At 34.5% G+C, this 14,537-nt stretch overlaps 1 protein-coding gene and 2 pseudogenes across 2 annotated transcripts; all 3 read left to right on the forward strand.

Annotated features, from left to right (window-relative positions):
• Positions 1-670: 670 nt before the first annotated feature.
• LOC122602689 lies at positions 671-3,102 on the forward strand (annotated as a pseudogene).
• Positions 3,103-8,027: 4,925 nt separating this feature from the next.
• LOC122602698 (putative L-ascorbate peroxidase 6) lies at positions 8,028-10,508 on the forward strand. 2 transcript variants are annotated; one of them, XM_043775288.1, is made up of 10 exons: positions 8,028-8,243; positions 8,423-8,552; positions 8,631-8,746; positions 8,844-8,914; positions 9,025-9,067; positions 9,162-9,258; positions 9,378-9,461; positions 9,540-9,661; positions 9,929-9,992; positions 10,227-10,508. In XM_043775288.1, the coding sequence occupies exons 1-10, from the start codon at positions 8,078-8,080 to the stop codon at positions 10,330-10,332; spliced, it is 999 nt and encodes a 332-aa protein (XP_043631223.1). In that variant the 5' UTR covers positions 8,028-8,077; the 3' UTR covers positions 10,333-10,508. The 2 variants fall into 2 exon arrangements, with proteins under 2 accessions (XP_043631223.1, XP_043631231.1); XM_043775296.1 differs by having other exon boundaries at positions 8,208-8,230.
• A 77-nt stretch (positions 10,509-10,585) lies between these two features.
• Positions 10,586-13,406, forward strand: LOC122602680 (annotated as a pseudogene).
• The last annotated feature ends 1,131 nt before the right edge of the window (positions 13,407-14,537 follow it).

Genomic DNA, 14,537 nt, shown 5'->3' on the forward strand with positions numbered 1-14,537 from the left:
CACTTAATTACTTAAATACCATTAAAATATATAGCAAAATGTGTATGTATCTTCTGGGAGTGAGATTATGTAATTAATATTGTATTTACTTTACCTTTCTTGGCCCGTGAACAATTATGTTTGGGACGGAGGGAGTAGCAATTAGATAAGCCCTAAAATAACTATAGAAGGTCTTGGGGTTTTTGTATTTTTGGAATTTAAATAAGTTATGTATGGATGGAAATATGCAGATGAGGAGGATGATGTAAGAACTTCATATTGAAGAGAATACATAACCCAATACTCCATTTTTTTTCACTTCACTAACTACAAAATTCTCCATCTAAATTATCATTTTGACATATTTTTTTAAAACCTCCAAATTGACCAATTCCTAGTCCACATACAAACAAAGAATTTTCTATCATCAATAATTCTATTCCCTAGTCCACATAATTTCCGGACCACCATTCTTTACTAGTGTTTCCTCAACTTGATGGAATGACAAGTATTATTATATAAATGTTTCATATCTCATTCTTTATTCTAAGTTTCTTGCTCAACTCTCATTATATTTGCGTGTGTATATATATATACTCATGAGAGCTAGTGGGCTAATCTTTTTCATCTTCATTTCATGTTTCTTGTTCTTGTCTCAAACATGTCTATCAAGTATTGTCCAAATAGGCAAACTAAGCCCTGGATTCAACGGCTCTCTAATGCTATATTTAGATTACAATGGTTTGTTTCTGAAATCAAACACTTCTAGTTTCGGGTTCGGTTTCAATACCAATAGTGATTTTACTTCATTCACTCTGGTCATTGTTCATATAGCCACTGCACGGATCATTTGGTCCGTGAATCGTGACTTCCCGGTTGGAAATTCTTCTAGTTTTTCATTTGATAATGATGGAAATGCTGCCTTACAGTCCAATGGGAATGTAGTTTGGTCAACAAACACAACGAAAACCGGGGTTTCTGCTATCGAGTTGCTTGATTCAGGGAACTTGGTTTTAGTAAGGACCAATGGTGATATTGTTTGGCAAAGTTTTGACTATCCTACAAATACTCTTATGCCCACACAAGATTTTATCAAAGGGATGAAACTTGTAAGTAATCCTAAAAACAATATGACCTTTTCGTTACAAATCAAAACAGGAGATATGATTTTGTCAGCTGAATTTAACAACCCACAACCTTTTTGGTCTATGGGAAATGATAAGAGAAAATTTATAAACAATATTGGTGGAGATACTAATTCTGCCACTATTAAAGCCAATTCTTGGAGGTTTTATGACGAAAACAAAGTTTTCTTATGGCAATTCGTATTTACAGATGAATCTGATGGTAATTCTACTTGGGTTTTGGTTTTAGAAGATGACGGTTTTGTTAAATTTTATGATCTTCAGTCCCAAATTACTGCAAGTGTTCAAATCCCACATGATATTTGCAGTAGACCACAAGCTTGTCCGTCGTATTTTCTTTGTTATAATGGGAATATTTGTCAATGTCCTTCGGGTTTGGCTCAAGTTAGCTGTAAACCACAAGTTGTTTCTTCATGTAACAAGTCGCGGGATTCAACAACTCTGGTAAATGCAGGGGACAATTTAAGCTATTCAGCACTCAGGTTTGTTGAGCCTGATTCTAAAACTGACTTAGATAACTGCAAATCATCATGCTTGAACAATTGTACTTGTTTGGCTATGTTCTTTGATAACAAGTCTGGAAACTGTTACTTGTTTGACCAAATTGGGGGCTTTGAAGTCAATAAAGATGGTGCGGATATTGTATCATATGTTAAAGTTTCTGCGAAAGTTGTTGGGACCGGGACAGATGCTTCTCAGGGAAGAAAAAAGAATAAAGTATCTACACAAGTTGTGATTGTGGTGGTTGTTGTAGTCATAGTGGCAACAATTGTTATTATTGGACTAGTAATCGTGGGAATCGGCTATAACAAAAAGAAGAAGGAATCGGGTGATGATCTGAATGAAATATCTGAAGAGGATACTTTCTTGGAGAACATATCAGGGATGCCGGTCCGGTTCAGCTACAAAGATCTTCAAGAAGCCACAAATGACTTCACTACAAAGCTAGGTCAAGGTGGGTTCGGTTCGGTTCGGTCTACCAAGGTGTCCTAAAAGATGGGACTCAACTTGCAGTCAAACGTCTTGAAGGGCTCGGTCAAGGAAAGAAAGAGTTTCGGGCGGAAGTGAGCATGATTGGTAGCATTCATCATCACCATCTGGTGAAACTTAAAGGGTTTTGTGCACAAGGAAAGCATCGACTTCTAGTTTACGAGTACATGGCAAATGGGTCATTAGACCAATGGATATTTAGGGATATTTCGTTGGATTGGGATACTAGATACAACATAGCAATTGGGATGGCTAAAGGTCTCGCTTATCTTCACCAAGATTGTGATGTGAAAATCATTCATTGTGATATAAAGCCGGAAAATGTGTTGTTAGATGATAACTTTTTAGCCAAAGTTTCAGATTTTGGTTTGGCTAAGCTTATGACACGAGAACAAAGTCATGTGTTTACCACATTAAGAGGGACCAGAGGGTACCTGGCTCCTGAATGGATTAGAAAGTCTGCGATATCAGAAAAGAGTGATGTTTACAGCTATGGAATGGTATTACTTGAGATCATTAGTGGCCGAAATAACTATAGCTCGTCTGAGCCATCAAATTTTCCATCATACGCTTTTAAAATGATGGAAGAAAGGTAAAGTTAACATACTTTTGGATGATAAAATGAAGGTGGATGAGAACGATGAAAGGGCCGTGGTGGCCACCCATGTAGCATTGTGGTGCATACAGGACGATATGAGCCTTAGACCGTCAATGGCTAAAGTGGTGCGAATGCTAGGAAAGGTCATGTCCGGTGCTTGCACCGCCAGCGGGTGGTCAAGCGTGCTTTTACAAATCGAATAACGAATACGCTAATAGTGACGCTTATTTGTCGGATGTTAGATTTTCAGGGCCTCGATAGACATGTATACATGTGTGATATAAACTTCAAATGTTTATGTGTAGATAGGATTTTCAAAGTTTGTGTTGTATGTCGTGAGGATAAATAAGGCTTATGTGGCGTTAATAGGATTCGAACCAGGGTTCTACAGGTGAATGGTAACAACTCGCCCACTTAACTTATACCATCAGGTTGCAAATTTTTCATTCCCGAGTAATGAAATATGGCCAACTTATATCATAATAATTTTTCTCTTTCAACTATAATATTTTGAAGGAAAGTATCAAACATTTATAGAAGGTTCGAACTTCGAAGGATTTGAGTATAGAATCTGAAATTTTGTATAAGCTATGAATTGGAGTGTGAATTTTAGAAAATTTTAAAAAATTATTAGTTGTGATTTAGACAATCTTACCAATTTAATCCTATTTGTCCTCTCTCTCCCTTATCAAGAATAGTTTGAACTAAATTTTAAACCCATGTCCAATATTGTTTACGAGTTTACGATACTATCAATATTAGATTTTCATATATTTAAGTCATAAAAGCTTATAAATTTTAAAAATATACAGTTTTAAGTGTTATACTTTACAAGTTGTAATACAATAATCATAGGTTCGTCACTGTTGAGATATATTGATGAAATTGTTTGACGTAGTCATTACACAAGACACATGTTATAATAATTTTTGTATAATAGAACTTTTTTGAAACCAGTTTTACTCATAATGTGATATTATTATGAAAGATAATTAAGAATTAAAATATAAACATACTTGTGTGATCTTATACTTGACATTCAAGTATATGTACTTGAACATGATGCGAACCTATAGCACGCATAGGATTTTTTTCAATCACCTGATTAGATAACAATTAGGATTTTTAATTTGAGTGACAATTGTAACTTCAAACATTAATACAAAAAAATAATATATAAAAAGGAGAAAATTATGTACCTTTTATATCAAGAGATAGTTATAGAATCTTGAATGGAGTTCATATTGATTTAGATTTAGTATTCAAGTAACCTTCTGTTGTAAATCGTGTTTTGTTATGTGATCGGTCCATATTTTGTGATTCTTATTGTGTTTAGGATAAAAATGTTGTATATCGTCATATGTTATTATGTTTGTGATATGTATTTAGAGTTCAAATTGTGTTTATATTAAATATTAAACTAAGTATTAATATTTATAATTTATAAAAATCTAATTTAATATTTGTTAATAAGTCATTAGTTTTAAAATAATTTTTTGTAGACAATACTTCATATGTTGAGATCTTTTAAATTAATTATATGATTGTAGATTTTAAATAGTTCTCTCAGGTTATGGCTAAAAATAAATATATATTAAGTATTCAAGGTTAAAAAGTGTAAATTATTGATTGAGAATTAAAAAATTTAAATTAATGAGATTTTTTCTACAAATTAGTATAAATATTAATATAATAATATATTTAAATAATGATTATTATGATTTTTAATTTATTGTTAATCTAAATGATGACATAAGCGAAAGTCAATTTGATGAAATTAAGCGATTTGATTGGTTAATAAGTCATTAGTTCAGTTATCTTATAGTATATATATATTAAGATTAAGATGGCTACAGAATAAATTGCACAGCATATCAATGGAGTATAATTACTAATTAGTTTAAACTCCCAATACTAATTGTTATCCTCATTTTTTTTAATTAAAATGTGTGAATTGTATTGATATTGAGAAATATGTACAATAATACAAACTAAAGGAAAAAGGAACATTCAGCCTAATACATCCAATTCTAGTAAGTAAAAATCTATACCAACCCAAATATACTTCTATTTAATCACTTCCTATACAAGCTCAATATTCAAACAATCAAACCAAATCTCAGACACTGCATCAAACTCAAAGTATGCTAAAAGGGAACCAAGTAGCTTCATCTTACACAACTCACTATTCTCAATCGCATGCATACTTTAAGGAAACCAGAAGCATATTTTTACTAATGTTTTGATTCATTATACTTTTATGTAATAAGCCCGAAGATGTTCTATTGGGGGACAGACAAAGCAAAAAATACGGAATCCGAGTATTCAAACGGTATGAATTTCTACAATTCTACCTCATATGCTATGTTTCATATAATCGGTGAATTTCAAAAATTGGTTATTATTTGGATAAGTAAACTGATTTATCTTACGACAATGGTTGATTTTTTGTTGGTTTTTGGTTTGTACAAATTTTTTTGTTGGTAACTTTCCATGATAATATGAGATTTATGATTGTAAAAAGTTCATAATGGAAGAATTTCTTTTGCTTTTAATGTATGTTCCAAGTTTTAATTTTTAACAATTATACAATGTTTCCACTATATGCACTTCTATCCCATGTTTAAAAGTTTTTTGTTCAACATCACACAAGTAAATTTTTTACCACTTGCTGGTAAATATTGTATACGGTCCGCATGCATAAGATTTTGGCTTTTATTTCGGCACCTCGAAAAAAGGTCAATGAAGTTGTGAATAGGGGTGTAAACGAGTCAAGCCTGCTCGCGAAATACTCGAACTCGATTCGTAAAAAACTCGTTTTGAGCCGAAGAGCTCGAGCCGAATTCGAGCTTAACTGTTGGCTCATTTATTAAACGGGCTCGAGCTCGAGCTTTGAATCCATAACTCGATTAAGCTCGCGAGCCTAAACGAGCTTTCATATACTAATCAAGTCGAGCACTATCGAGCTTAGTTTTGATCACTTACCGAGCTAGATCTCAAGCCAAACTCGAACTTATTTAGTTTTTTTGACAAACGAGCCAAGCTCGAGCTTTCTTAACAGATCACGAGCCGAGCTCGAGTTTATATAGGGTGTAAACGAGTCAAGCATGCTCGCAAAATACTCGAACTCGATTCGTAAAAAGCTCGTTTTGAGCCGAGCTTAAACGAGCTCGAGCCGAATTCGAGCTTAACTGTTGGCTCATTTATAAACGGCTCGAGCTTTGAATCCATAACTCGATTAAGCTCGCGAGCCTAAACGAGCTTTCATATACTAATCGAGTCGAGCACTATCCAGCTTAGTTTTGATCACTTACCGAGCTAGATCTCGAGCCAAACTCAAACTTATTTAGTTTTTTTGACAAACGAGCTCGAGCTCGAGCTCTAACAGATCACGAGCCGAGCTCGAGTTTATATACTAAGGCTCGAACGAGCTCGAGCTCGAACCCGAACTCCTTAAACGATCTCGAGCACTATCGAGCTCGGGCTGGGCTCGGCTCGTTTACACCCCTAGTTGTGAATTGTCACACCATACTACCAAAGTACCAAGTACCATCTCATAGGTTTCTGTAGGAAGGTGTGACAACAAACTTTATAAGGTCAAGACCATTTTCTAAGTTTGGTTATAACCAATCTTTCCTCACTTCAATGAACATCGTATTTATCAATGTTAGTTACAAATACTATTGAGTTGTGCATCACACGGTACTTACCTAGTTTGTTTATATGAGTGTAAAATTCTCAACCATCTTTGTCTTTATGTATACTTAAAAATAAATTTTGTCATAAAAGTGAATCATATTCAATGATGACATTATCGTCGATCCCATCATGCGTATATAATGCAACAAGGAACCTTTCTTCACTTATGTACTTTTATTATTTTATAAGTTTTTTTTATTGAAAAATGCGAATCATTTGTTTGCAACAAAAATTAGTATATGAAACAAAAACACACTTATATGTCCGCGTAATGCACGGTAAAACAAAACTATCACGGGTTCTTCAACTTTATTAATTTAAGCATTAGTATGTGAAAAAAAATATTTATACGTTAAATGTAAAAATATTTTTAAAAAGAAATTGGGATATTCAAATATAAATTCTGAATGATGATGTAATAGAGATATTCAAACTATATGTCCGTGTAATATGGCGGTGTAATGACAACGACGGTAGTGACGGTGGTGACGGCGAGTATAGTATAGGTTATATATTTATATGGTGTACATTGTTGAATGTTGAAAAATTAAAAAGTAAATTTGCTTTATAATATAGTACGAGAGTTCGTACCCGCACATTGCGGCGGTGAGATGGTGGAGGTGATAGCTAGGTCAGAGAGTGTGATAGTCAAATGCCTACGGCCTCCGCCCTCGGATTTAAAAATTCGTCGAAATTATATCGAATGACATCTCTAATGAAAAGCATGAAATTTTAAGAACACCCATACAATTTTTATAATTTATCGACGTATGATTTTGAGATAAAAGATTTTGAATAAATTGGAGGAATAAATGATTTATGGAGGAGAGAGAAAAAAATGATTGGTTGAGATTTGAGGAGAGGGAAAGGGTATTATGGTTATTTTAGATAAATATAGAATATATGAGAGGGGTATTTGGGCATGTACTTAAAATCAATATTGAAAATTTCAACTCAATGTTGAAAATCTGAAAGGAATCTGCTTTATAATACGAGAGTAAGTACCCGCGCGTTGCGGCGGTGAGATGGTGGGGATGATAGCTAGGTCAGAGAGTGTGATAGTCAAATGCCTACGGCCTCCGCCCTCCGCCCTCGGATTTAAAAATTCATCGAAAGTATATCGAATGACATCTCTAATGAAAGAGCATGAAATTTTAAGAACACCCATACAATTTTTATAATTTATCGACGTATGATTTTTGAGATAAAAGATTTTGAATGAATTGGATGAATTATGGAGGAGAGAGGAAAAAGATGATTGGTTGAGATTTGAGGAGAGAGAAAGGGTATTATGGTTATTTTAGATAAATATAGAATAGATAAGAGGGGTATTTAGGCATGTACTTAAAATCAATATTGAAAATTTCAACTTAATGTTGAAAATCTGGAAGGAATCTGCTTTATAATATAGTATATCTATAGATATATAAAAATTAAGATAAGATTAAAATTAAAATTAAAATTAGGATAAAATTAAGATTAAGATAAAATTCGAAAGGAAGTGGACTGAATTGTAAAGCATTACTTATATAGAATCAAAAATAGAAAAATTAAAAGACTTGGAGGACTATAACTGAATCAAATCATAACCACATGGACCAAAAGTTACGGATAATATGCAAACAACCGTAAACGGGTATTGTAAAGTATCAACCGTCCGTTAAAGATGTCGATCACTATTACTACTGCCGTCGACCTGTCTCTCCGGCATCATATTGGCTGTCAATCTCCCGCCAAATTTCGCCGGAAAGTTGAGTTTAGCTGTGCCTGTAGCACCGTTAAGTCCGCCGTTTGTTCCGCGCTATCCTCATCCACCGCCGTTAGTGATTCAAGTAAAATTGTTATCTTCTTTATTACGAGTAAATTACCATTGAACCTCAAATAAATAATCCAATTTTGGCTGTGTTTTGAGAGTCAGATTATCTAATTAATATCGTATTTACTTTACCTTTCTTGGCAATTAGATAAGCCCTAAAATAATATAAGTTATGTATGGATGGAAATAATGCAGATGAGGAGGAGGATGATGTAAGCACTTCATATGGCAGGAGAATGTTGGTTTCTATGTTCACATTTCTTTTGCCTCTACCTAAATCAATACTACAACATTCTGGTGCTAACTCTAATGCTAATGCCGCGGAGTAAGTTTATCGCTAGAACCATGTTGCCACTTTCAAAAGTAACACCCTGTATTTGACAAGATTCATGTTTGCTTTCAGTGATGTAACCTTATTACAGGAAGAGATAAGAAAAGTATTGACTAAGGGCAAGGCTGCTGGTGTTCTTCGCTTGGTTTTTCATGATGCAGGAACGTACGATATGGATGACAATTCCGGTAACGGTTTTTATCATTGTTATGGAATTTGTAATTTTTTAATTTTTTTTTTAAGTCATGGCTTTGTTTATAGTAATGCTTTCTACTGTTGTTTTAGGTGGTATGAATGGCTCTATATCTTATGAACTTGATAGACCTGAAAATAAAGGTCTTAAAAAATCTTTCAAGGTACTTCCGTTATTTCTTCCACTTGTGTTTTTACTACTTAGGCACATGAACTGTGGTGTATATATTTTTTTGATACTAATGCTCCCGTGAAACTATTCGATCTTGTTTAGATTGTCGCAGAAGCCAAAAAGATAGTGGAGGAGAAACAGCCAGGTTATCATCATCTTTAAAATGGGCTTACATTTTAGCAGCTTCATACTTATCCTTTTGGCGATTTTTTGAGTCCCCTTTTGCTCTTCAATTATAGTATCGATGTCAGATATGATTGCTGTGGCTGGAGCTGAAGCTGTCTCGTTTTGTGGAGGTCCAGTGATACCCATTGAATTGGGCAGATTAGACTCCATGTAAGGGACTTATTTTTCTCACAAGTTTTATACAATAAGGTGAGGTTGTTGTGCTGTGTGCCATCTAAACAGCAAGCTTCAAATTATTCTTATAATCTTTTTTCTGTTATTGATTATAGGATGCCTGATCCCGAGGGGAAACTTCCAGAAGAAACATTAGACGCCTTTGGGCTCAAACAGAGTTTTCAAAAGAAAGGTTTTTCGTAAGTGAATATGATAATATCTTGACCATGTTTTGACGAAAATATTATCTTTTTAGATTTTGACAAACTTTTTGGCAGAACACAAGAACTTGTAGCATTATCGGGTGCTCATACACTTGGAAGCAAGGGTTTTGGAAATCCAGTTACCTTTGATAATGCATACTATAAAGTACTGTTGGAAAAGCCTTGGTTATCTTCAGGTTCGTTACATGAGTTTGGGCCCGGCAGCATTATATATTACCGTTTTCTCAAACATTACTCTTTTTGTAGGATTCAAACTCGAATGTATTTCTGGGGTAATTTTTTATTACAGAAACACCTGTATATTCATTGAAATCACTACAAAGAAATTGTGATGCTGATTTTGGTTTATTCCATTATTTTGGGAAGAAACTCAAAAACATTTGAACTAATTTCAAGTTGACCACATTAACCACTTTAATATGTGTCCATTTACTTTTCTGCAGGTATGACATCTATGGTTGGTCTTCCTTCAGACCGTACTCTTGTTGAGGATGATGAATGCATAAGGTACATTGGAAGTTTTAACCTCAAGTCGACATACAAAATAATTAGTGTCGGATCGAGTCTCGAGACTTATTTGCTTATAAATTATAATACAAAGACAATGCAACGGTAACTATATGATCTATGACAAATAAATTAAGAGCTGACTATAGTGTCAATATTGTGTCATGATTAGAGGTTGGTGATTGTTGCTAAGCCAAGCAAACTATATCAGTTACAGTTATTTGATATTCTTAGGTGGATCTCAAAGTATGCTGAAGATCAAGAATTGTTTTTTGAAGATTTCAAGAACGCCTATATCAAACTTGTTAATACTGGTGCAAAATGGAGAAGGGACTCATAGTTCCAACTTCCACATTGCGACTTTAAACTTAATATACGCAGATTGCATTCATATAAGCAAGTAAGTATAGTATCCAAGAGTTCCATTTTTGTTCAGACATTACATTACCTGCATACGATAACAATTTAGATTTGTGATATATTAACGAAAAGTGCAGCATCTCCTTTATTTTCTCATATAATTTAAAGATATAATTACCATTTTGTTCAGGGTCATTGTAACAACATAGTGCAATTGTATTGGTCATAGCTCAATACTATAAAATTTTATCAAATATAACAATTGTATCGATTTCATTTTTGGACATTAAATCAGAGTGGTGATTTTTGATGGATAGAGACACAAGGTTTGCATTCTTTAATGTGTCTGTTAGTTAGAAATGGAGCAAGTACGGAAGTACCAGATGTCCATACATGTTTCTAAGGCGATTTTTTTCATGGGAACTACTGGGCTAATCTTTTTCATCTTCATTTCATGTTTGTTGTTCTTGTCTCAAACATGTCTATCAAGTATTGTCCAAATAGGCAAACTAAGCCCTGGGTTCAAGGGCTCTCCAATACTATTCGAAGACAACAATGGTTTGTTCCTGAAATCAAACACTTCTAGTTTTGGGTTCGGTTTCATTACCAATAGTGATGCAACTTCATTCACTTTGGTCATATTTCATGTAAACACTTCACGGATCATTTGGTCCGCTAATCGTGACTTCCCGGTTGGCAATTCTGATAGGTTTTCATTTGATAATGATGGAAATGCTGTCTTACAGTCCAATGGGAATGTAGTATGGTCAACAAACACAACGAAAACCGGGGTTTCTGCTATCGAGTTGCTTGATTCAGGGAACTTGGTTTTAGTAAAATCCAATGGTGATATTGTTTGGCAAAGTTTTGACCATCCTACAGATACACTTATGCCCACACAAGATTTTATCAAAGGGATGAAACTTGTAAGTAATCTCAAAAACAATATGACCTTTTCGTTACAGCTTAAAGCAGGAGATATGATTTTATCAGCTGAATTTAGCAACCCACAACCTTTTTGGTCTGTGGGAAAAGATAAGAGAAAACTTATAAACAATATTGGTGGAGATACTAATTCTGCCACCATTGAAGCCAATTATTGGAGGTTTTATGACGAAAACAAAGTTTTATTATGGCAATTTGTGTTTACAGATGAATCTTATGGTAATTCTACTTGGGCTTTGGTTTTAGAAGATGACGGTTTCGTTAAATTTTATGACCTTCATTCCCAAATTTCTCCAAGTATTCAAATTCCAGATGATTCTTGTAGTAGACCACAATCCGTCGTATTTTGTTTGTTATAGTGGGAATACTTGTCAATGTCCTTCGGGTTTGGCTCAAGGTAACTGTAAACCACAAGTTGATGTTTCTTCATGTAACAAGTCGCGAGATTCAACAAGTCTGGTTAATGCAGGGGACAATTTAAGTTATTCAGCAGTCGGGTTTGTTGAGCCCGATTTTAAAACTGACTTAGATAACTGCAAATCATCATGCTTGAACAATTGTACTTGTTTGGCTATGTTCTTTGATAACAAGTCTGGAAACTGTTACTTGTTTGACCAAATTGGGAGCTTTGAAGTCACTAAAGATGGTGCGAATATTGTATCATATGTTAAAGTTTCTGCGAAGCTTTTTGGGACCGGGACAGATGCTTCTCAGGGACGAAAAAAGAAGAAACTGTCTACACAAGTTGTGATTGTGGTGGTTGCTGTAGTTATAGTGGCAACATTTGTTATCGGACTAGTAATTGTGAGAATCGGTTATAACAAAAAGAAGAACAAATCGGGTGATGGTCTGGATGAAATTTCCGACGAGGATACTTTCTTGGAGAACATACCAGGGATGCCGGTCCGGTTCAGCTACAAAGATCTTCAAGAAGCAACAAATGACTTCACTACAAAGCTAGGTCAAGGTGGGTTCGGTTCAGTCTACCAAGGTGTCCTAAAAGATGGGACTCAACTTGCGGTCAAACGTCTTGAAGGGCTCAGTCAAGGAAAGAAAGAGTTTCGGGCTGAAGTGAGCATGATTGGTAGCATTCATCATCACCATCTGGTGAAACTTAAAGGGTTTTGTGCACAAGGAAAGCATCGGCTTCTAGTTTACGAATACATGGCAAATGGGTCATTAGAGCGATGGATATTTGGGGATGCTTTGTTGGATTGGGATACTAGATACAATATAGCAATTGGGATGGCTAAAGGTCTTGCTTATCTTCACCAAGATTGTGATGTGAAAATCATTCATTGTGATATAAAGCCGGAAAATGTGTTGTTAGATGATACCTTTTTAGCCAAAGTTTCGGATTTCGGTTTGGCTAACACGAGAACAAAGTCATGTGTTTACCACATTAAGAGGGACTAGGGGGTACCTAGCTCCTGAATGGATTAGAAAGTCTGCGATATCGGAAAAGAGTGACGTTTACAGCTACGGAATGTTACATTGAGATCATTAGCGGCCGAAAAAACTATAGCTCGTCCGAGACATCAAATTTTCCAGCATATGCTTTTAAAATGATGGAAGAAGGTAAAGTTAACACACTTTTGGATGATAAAATGAAGGTGGATGAGAACGATGAAAGGGCCGTGGTGGCCACTCATGTAGCATTGTGGTGCATACAGGACGATATGAACCTTAGACCGTTGATGGCTAAAGTGGTGCGAATGCTAGAAAGGTCATGTCCTGTGCTTGCACCGCCAGCGGGTGGTCAAACCGGGTTCAATTCGAGCTTGTACAAATCGAATAACGAATATGGTGGTAATAGTGATGCTTATTTGTCGGATGTTAGACTTTCAGGGCCTCGATAGACATGTATACATGTGTGATATAAACTTCAAATGTTTATGTGTAGATAGGATTTTCAAAGTTAGTTTGTGTTGTATGTCGTAGGATAAGTGAGGCTTATGTGGCGTTCACTGAGCCCTCGACGTCAGCGCTTAACAAGATCACCATATAAGGTTCTACAGGTGAAAGGTAACAACTCGCCCACTAAACCAATACCATCAGGTTGCAAATTTTTTATTCCTGAGTAATGAAATATTGCCAAAGTTATCTATATACTTCGTATTATAAAGCAAATTCCATATCTATTAAATATTTACCTAAAATAACTATATTACTTTTTTCTCTTTCTTCAAATCTCAGCCAATTATTTTTTTTTCTCTCCTCCATAACTCAATTATTCTTCCAATTCATTCAAAATCTTTTATCTCAAAAACCGTACATCGATAAATTATAAAAATTATATGAGTGTTCTTAAAATTTCATGCTCTTTCATTAGAGATGTCATTCGATAAACTTTTGACGAATTTTTAAATCAAGGACGGAGCCCGTACGGTTAAGACATTTGGTTATCACACTCTATGACCTATCACCGCCGCAACGTGCGGGTACTTGCTCTCGTATCATATAATTTTTCAAACTCAACTATAATATTTTGAAGGAAAGTATCAAACATAATATAGAAGTCAATTATTCCTCCGACTATAATATAGAAGGTTCAACGGATTTGAATATAGAATTTCAAATGAATTAAATAAAAGGTTAAGTATCTGGAAGTGTAAGTAATTTTTACATTTTTTCTATTGTGTGAATGTAACTTTCATTTGGTTCATTGTATGCAACTAACCGGCTAAATTTGAATTATTAATGTAAAATTTTAAGGTTGACCAATCAAAAACTTCTACGTGTCAGCTCATATGGTGTGTCACGTATACACTTTTACATTAATCGTTCAGTTTGGCGGGTTGATTACATACAATGAACCAAATGAAAGTTACATTCACACAATAGGAAAAATGTAAAAGTTACTTACATCTCCAGTAACTAAATCCTTAAATAAAATATAATAAAGTCTATTGAGTAAGGCTCGCCTAAATAGCAATTTAATCCTACTTCACCCTCTTTCCCTCATCAAGAAAAGTTTGAATGCCTACAGAATAAATTACACAGCATATCAATGGAGTGTAATGAGTTTAAACTCCACATACTAATTGTCATCCACATCTTTATTAATGTTTTGATTCATTATACTTTTTTGTTAAACAACACACGGGTAAATTTATTACCACTTGCTGGTAAATAATGTATATTGTCCGCATCCATAAGATTTTGGCTTTTATAACTGCACCTCGCAAAAGGTCAATGAAGTTGTGAATTGTGTTCGGTTTGTATATATGTAATTGTTTT

This window comes from Erigeron canadensis, chromosome 1 (genome assembly GCF_010389155.1).
Source record: "Erigeron canadensis isolate Cc75 chromosome 1, C_canadensis_v1, whole genome shotgun sequence".
In the NCBI taxonomy this organism is placed as follows: Eukaryota; Viridiplantae; Streptophyta; class Magnoliopsida; order Asterales; family Asteraceae; genus Erigeron; species Erigeron canadensis.